We start from the raw sequence: 7,430 nt of genomic DNA, 5'->3' as shown, positions 1-7,430 counted from the left end.
ACCGCTCCTCCAGCTTCTCCAGCATGGCTGCAATAAAATGGCATGGCATTCAGGGTGAACTGCAGCCCTCCCCACTGCTAGCTGGTCAGTGGGCCTGAAAGGTGTACCTTCTGGCCCCACAGTCTTGCAGTTAGGCAGCCACATCTCAGTGGCAACCATTGTACCTCCAAGTAAGTGGCGGCTTGCACATGAGTGCCAAGGACCCCTTTCCAAATCCTGCTGCCATGACACAGCCTTGCTGACCCATCTGCATGGAGGGCACAGCAGAGCTGAAGCCTGGCATTGCCCGTCCCCGAGGAGGTAAATGGGAACTGGTGGGGGTGGGAAGGCAGATGCACGACAAACACGATAAAGTGCTGGGGTGTTGCATGACATATGAGTGCTCTGCCAGGGACACACGGGTACTGAGTGCTGCTGCACCAGAACTGTGCCTATGGTACCTGCATGTATTTCTGGATTCAATGTACATTGAAAATGCCACTTGCGAAAGGACCTACATATTAAGATAGATATGTTTCCACTGGATTGTTCACCTTACCTGCCATCAGTGCAGGCCAAGCTAACTAGCAGAAGTAATACAGTGAAAAAGAACACTGCTTCAGCACTTGTGCCACGCGATAGGCAATGTGCAACATAAATGCTGGGCTACTTGTTGCAGAAACATCGCTTTTAAGGAGCATGTGTATCTTTTCTCATAGCAGTAGTTAAGAGGGCTGTACCAAATACCTGAATAGAAAGCAGCACTGAATGCATAGATGCACATTCCCCAGCAGCCCATGGTGACCCCAGCGTTGTATTTCTGATACTCATCTGAGTCGTGAGGTGCTTTTGGATTCCCTTGAAACACCACTTCTCCCATGAAGTCGGTATAGAAGAGTAGCATTCCCTCAAATGAAAGCCACCCTGAAAAAAGCAGGAAGTAACCCATTAGGTTTTCAGAGTATCTGTTTCGCCTCGTGGAGGTTATCAGCTATATTACAAATCGCATTTGGTGGTACAACTTGAGCATTACATAACATTCAGCCACATTTATCTGAGACCACTGTTTCCTGTGCATTATGCTGCAATATTAGTTGAAGACATTCAGGATTTTAAAGACCAAGATTTACCATTTAAATTACTAAGTGGAATCCTAGAGGCTGACTAAAGGCCACAAAATACTGGTTTAGCAAGACAGAAAAATAGATGACAGCAGTCTGAGTTCCTTTCAGGTTCTGACAGGACACAATGCTCAATTTAACAGAGTGGCTCATCCCACAGTAATTTCAGATTGCTGTTATCCTCCCACATAGAACTGGAAGGAGCACTTCTGTCATGGCTACAGATTCCGGAGTGCCTCTGACACACTTACAAACTCCCACTCACAAATCGGCATCAAGGCCATTGATGCAGACAATCTCCTAATTCCTTTTACAGCCAATGAGTATTAACTAGCTGGTACCTTCGGCCCAATTTTGTGTCAACTGGATTGCTTGCAAGCCCTTCAGTCACACACTGGTTAGGAGTAAAAGTAACAGCAAACTGGCTATAGGCACTCCTGCAGCACCACATTTCACACCTTCCTGTGGCCTGTTCCTGTACCTCATACACATTCTGTCAAAGGGAGGAAAGCAAACGCCAGTCACAGGTGTAAGCAAGAAAACACAACTCATCTTATCTTTCTGCTTGATGTAAACACTCCACATACCTAGAATTAGGCTATTGTTGTTCCCTTTCTGAGGACATAGGGTTTACTGGTTTGTTTGGGTGTTCTTGTTTTTGCTTTTCTCGGTGTTCTGAGAAACTAAGTATCAGAAGGTACCTTTCTGGGAACTGTATATGGAACAAATCAAGGCCACTGCAGCAATAGATAAAATATTGAAAAAGGTTCAACTAAGGCAGATTACTTCCCCGTGAAAGCAAGACAGCACTCTCCGAATACCTAGGAAGTGGTTGATGCAGAGGTTACGAAGAGCCTTGGGCATCCGGCAGATGGTCGAACAAAGAAGTCTCATGGAGAGTGGCTGCTCAGAGGTCTCGCCTGATCCATTCAGCTCGCTCTCATACTTAACACCATTCAGCAAGATATTAGCAACCTGCACCATAAGAACTCCCAGGTCAACAAACACAGTTAAGAAAAACCCAAACATCTTTTAAGCAAATGTATGCGATACTGCACACCTATCTGATCGTCTGAAAGTTAAACTCTGCTGCTGGAGTATGTTGACTTGGAGTTTAAGTGAATTAAGCTAAACTCTAAATTCAGCCTTAGAACAACTACTAAAGTGCAGCACTAACTGCAGCTTTCAGTATACTTAAAACAGTACTCTTCACTTCACTAGGGTACTTGGCAACCAGATCCAGATATGCATAGAGGATGCATAAATTCCACTGCATTTTATAGAAGATGTACCCACGTTCAGGTGAATTTGGATCCTGAAGTTTTAGAGACACTGAGGAAGAAGATGCTGGTATTAATTGAAACACATTCTCATTGCTTGCTAACCTTGATGCTCAACCTCTACATGTACAGTATGTAAAATCCTGGCCCTAACAAAGTCTGGTCTGACAAACTGGGTCAAAGTACAGCAACAGCAACAACAAACAAAACAAAAAAAAGGCCACCCCCAAAACAAACCCCAAAATCAAACCAAAAACAATGGAGGACAGTTTACCTCATCTCAGATCATAAAAAACTGGGCCAGCATACAGAGGTCTCAGACATTCCAAGTTATCACCAACAGGGGGAGGTGAGTCAGTCTTATCCCTCGGTAAGGGAAACCTCACCTCCCTGACGGAATCAGATGTAATGACTGCCATAAGAAGAAGCTCATGGGAGAATCCTATCCCTGGCCCTAGCTTGCAGGTCTTTCTGTGGAAAGGGAAGATAAGGCTCAATAAAAATATTTCTTTTTCTGCTCTCATGTGGTAGCTCCCTGGGTGGTGAAGCAGGGCTAAAAGTACCAACCTAACTTTCACACAAGGCTGGATAAGAGTCGAGACATTCCCATTTCTGCCACCTTAACAGAGGCAGCTGACAGACTGCCAGTCATAATTCGCACTCTACCCACTACTTTATTGATGAAGTCAGAGCAGGTGTGCTGTTGCCAGCATGACTTTTATTAACAAGCTGCCAGGAGCTTAGTGATGAATTTGTACACCACATGTTTAAAACTATATGAAGAGATTAATTACGCTCATGTTTACATGAGCGTATCATTGATTTCCGGCTCTTACCTGTTGGCTGAAGGTTACATTTCGTCTTCTGTTATTCTCTGGGCAGTGTCCTGTTATGATCTCTGGAATGGCTAAGGTCTGTGGTCTTTTCAAGATTCCTGAAGACCGTGGCTTTATCGCATCCAGTGAGCCCACTCTCAGCACGTCACCATCAGGCCCCAGTGTTATGCTGCTCTCCCCTTGTTCCAGAACTCCATTTTCTCTTTGGTAACAGCCATCAGGCACCCAAGGAATGCCAACACTGACAGGCTGCCTGGGCAAACTAGCTGGAAGCGCTATGTAACTACTGTGCCTGCCTGTAAAACAGTCTATAAGCACACTGTCAATATTTGAAGTCCCAAATGATGAAGCAAACTCATTAATTCCTGTCAAAGAATTGTCTCTGCTGACAAAACTCCCATATTTCGGCGTGAGTGGGCTGATGGGGGAAACAGGACTTGTAAAACTTGCATGTATGTGAGCTGAGTTATGAGAAGCAAAGTTTTCATTTACACCCTCCTCGAAGAAGAAAGGTGGAGAAGGAGGGAGAGGAAGACTTGGACTCTTCATCACCTTTTTCTTCCTGCTAAATGACCTTAAGGGTCTTTCTGGAATGCTAATTAGAGTCAGCACTGTAGCAATAGTCAGTATAATTGAAGTGAAGACATAGATGACACGAAGTTGCCCTCCTACAGCTTTTCCAAAACTGGTTTTATCCCAGTGTATTCCTCCAACAACATAACCAAAGCCACCTCCAAGACCTGGTGGAAAAACAGAGCCTATATTATTTTTCCTACCCTAATCCCACAAGTCAGAAACAGCACAGCATCATTTTGCTAATGACTTGTGAGTAGAATTCAACACGTTATTTCTGTTTTACCATTCAATCCCTTTTCACTTCAAATGCAGTAATAAACACAGTTTTCCATGCCACAAGGGCAGTGTAGATGCAGAAAGAGGGAGAAAGTCAGTACTATAAAAGTGATGACCCAAATAATTAAAAATCATAGTTCTTTCTTTGCCAAGAATAAAACACCTTACCTTCAGCTATTTCAGCCTGTAAAATAGAAGTGTCCACCAGCCTAATGACAAGGCTCTGCAATCAGTCAGCTAAGACTGTTTTCCTGAAAGTGAAAATCCATTTTCCTCACTCAATTAGAGGAACGCAGATCTCACTGCATCCAAGACAGATCAGATTACTTCAGAAGCGCAGCAAGCTCATTACTCAGCAATGTGTTGAGAGTGAAAACTGCCACTGCATTACTTCTGATGAACATGGAAGTTTTGAGAGTACCGGATATATCTCTCTTGCTCCATTCACACGGTGAAAGCCTTATGACACTATCCTTTCTTACTTACAAACACATTCAAGAGTGTGGAAGTCTCCTAGAGCAGGGCAGTACAGCAATTGAAGATGACAGCAATAAGGGATCACTGCACCCAGTATGCACCTTCCCCTTCAACAGAGCAACTAAAAAAATACATTTTCCACACCTGAAGGAAGCTAAACCTCCTCCCTCAAGGAGTAATTTTGTTTCCCTAAGTGTTATAAATTATGTGAGGAGCCTTCAAATGAACAACTCAGGACTGTGTCTTGCTTGACTTTTGGTCATTACTAAAGCTTTTTGCAGTAAGCAGAAGTTTGTTTTCAAAGTTAATTAGTGCTGCCTCTCTCGATATTCAGTCATTACGCTTGCACAGGAAAAAGACCCAGGATTTACTCTCTGTTTTCTCACAGCAGGGCTTGTTTATTCAGGGTTCACATCACTCAGGAAACACCAAGAAAACATACCTGCTAACAAAGCGTGGATGTTGAGGCCCCTGTCTTGATCCGCTGGACTGCACACATCCATCATGTAGGCATGACTAGGATTGTCTGCTGAGTCTGCGCTGAAGTCCATGAGGACAACACCACAGACCGTAAGAATGATCCCCCATTTGTGGTTATTCTCGGTGTCATACAAGGCATTCCCTATATCTCTGCCATTCAGCATAAGTGAGAGCCCAAGCAATGCTCCTGGGAATCAAATCAAATCAAATCAAAATCAATCAGTCACTGCTTGTAAGCAAAAGAAGCCTGCAGAGCTCCAGGCTCCAAAAGCATTATACTACCAGCACAGTCATGTGGCAAGCACTATTGCTCTTGCTCAGATCACCACAGCCTGAGAAATGAGTGTGGCTTATAGGATGCACATAATACTTCTCTACTATTAAAGCTTAATGTCTAGAGTTTGTTTTGGCCAAAAGAAACCCACATGCTGACCCTCAAAACATCATCCCTTCAGACTCTGAGAAGCTTTTATGTGTGGATCTCCAGCTGCCAAAGCACCACCCCTTTTTCAGACCCACAATACCCAACACTTCAGGGGCATTTTGTTCAGCCTAGTGCCGCAGGGTATGTCACAAAACAGAGATGCACAACGTTTCTAAAAGACATACCTACTGCTAAGACCAGAATGAAAGGTCTCCTCCTCCCGAATCTTGATGTGCACCTGTCACTCCAGGCTCCCAGCAAAGGCTGCAGCAAGAACCCTAGAAGAAAGGAATCACCGATAAACAGGATTTTTCTACAAGCCTATTTCACAGAGGAGTTAAAATGCCTTAAAAGGCAGTTAAAGGCAAGACACCATAGTGCAGTGATATCCCCAGTCGGTACTAGTCACCCAGGGACACACACAGTATACCACCAGGCATTTCCCAGGCCATGGACTGCATAACATAATGTGCTGCTGCTCACTGAATCGCAGTTCACTATGCATCGGTAATACAGAGTTTCACACCAGGTAAACAGTAAGAGCACAACAGTCACACATTACGATGCACTACTCTGTTCCTTACAAGCTATTTCATCTATCCCACCATAGATGGGAGATGCTCTGCAGGATTAGCTTGGAGGACAGCACGAAGAAAGTATCTGAGTAGGAAAGCTGCCTGTATTAATCTGGCTCAACCTGTTAGTAGCGGCCTATCTAATTTTTACAAAGCACATGTCGTGAGTACAATAACACGCAGAATAAATTTTCCAAGTAGTATCCACAGTAATGGATACACTCCCAGCCCTGCCTCCATACTAAGGCAAGTAATTCAAAGCCCCTAACACTAGCAGTCAATGGTCTTTGAGCATTGGAATGCCTCATTTATTTTAAAAGTTAAGCAGGAGAAGGCAATCCCACTCTGCTTTTTTATAACACACCCTTGGGAACTGTCTCTGTACGCTTTCTTTCATAGGGACATAAATGGATACACTGATCCTCTTTCGCTTATTTTAATACACAGGAACAGAGCAACCAATTCTTACACTTGCACAAGATTTAAGAGGTTGAGAAGCTTTTAAAAGAACAGATCTTTTGAGCACACTGGGCCTATTTCAGGCAAGACACAGCAAGAATTATTCTCCATTTGGTTGTCTAAAATTATGGCTAGCGCTTCTTAACCTTGAGAGAATATACTTGTGAACAGCTGAAGTAGAGAAAATAAAAACAAATAACCCCGCGTAGTGGAAAACGTATGAGGGAAGAAACAGTGTCAAGCAAAGTTACCTAATATAGGGCTGATGAACCACACCATTCCGTACAGTTGGTCTGGAAGCCCCATCTGAAGCAGCGTAGGGGTAACATACGCTGTTTCCATGGCATAGCTGAATTCAAGCCCAAAGAGAATACACCCATTAAACAAGAGTTCCAGGAAAGACCTCTGAGGCTGGAGATCCCCAAAGTCAATCAAATCAATAGGACATGGAGTATTTGGTGGTGGAGGTGGTGAAGGGCGGATATGTTTTCTCCTTTTCGGATGTCTCTTGAAGTTGTTGGCCCGATGACTTATGTGCTGTGTGACCAATCCAGAATAGCCTGAAACTGGTGACCTCCAGACTTCCTGAGAAGACACACTTGGACAGAGTGCAGCATCACCGACGGGAGGTGTAGCAGATGGTGGGATCATCACGGGTAGGCGTCTGGAAGACATAGCTCAGAACAAAACGGTTGAGTAAGAAAAACTCTGTTTAATTTAATTTCCTGAAGTTCAAGTCACTTCTCAACATTTCACATATGGAGTGTGGCCTTCATATTAGTGGCAACCTCTTCTCTCCATTTCTTGACACAAGGGATATACGCTTTATAGGCACGACCCCTCCGTCGATGCACAAATGAGACACCAGAGATACTATCCTGGTTACCTAGGTACTGCCTACCATCTCAGGGGATAAAGATTGAAATATTTAAAGCAATTAACAGTCA

The 7,430-nt window shown here is 43.9% G+C and overlaps 1 protein-coding gene across 1 annotated transcript in view; it reads right to left on the bottom strand.

The window, feature by feature from the left end:
• Positions 1–7,144, bottom strand: part of SLC45A1 (solute carrier family 45, member 1) — a 7,662-nt gene extending 518 nt beyond the window's left edge. The window contains exons 1-7 of the mRNA XM_009079526.1: positions 6,735–7,144; positions 5,635–5,727; positions 4,988–5,212; positions 3,217–3,956; positions 1,922–2,075; positions 727–903; positions 1–27 (exon numbers count right to left, since the gene is read on the bottom strand). The exon at positions 1–27 is cut by the window's left edge and continues 164 nt beyond it. Of these exons, the coding sequence (XP_009077774.1) occupies positions 1–27; positions 727–903; positions 1,922–2,075; positions 3,217–3,956; positions 4,988–5,212; positions 5,635–5,727; positions 6,735–7,134 (1,816 nt within the window). The 5' untranslated portion in view covers positions 7,135–7,144. The remainder of the gene's footprint in view (positions 28–726; positions 904–1,921; positions 2,076–3,216; positions 3,957–4,987; positions 5,213–5,634; positions 5,728–6,734) is intronic.
• Positions 7,145–7,430: the final 286 nt, after the last annotated feature.

Source organism: Acanthisitta chloris, unplaced genomic scaffold (genome assembly GCF_000695815.1).
Source record: "Acanthisitta chloris isolate BGI_N310 unplaced genomic scaffold, ASM69581v1 scaffold42237, whole genome shotgun sequence".
NCBI classification, from domain to species: Eukaryota; Metazoa; Chordata; class Aves; order Passeriformes; family Acanthisittidae; genus Acanthisitta; species Acanthisitta chloris.
This window is presented reverse-complemented; position numbering and strand designations above follow the sequence as displayed.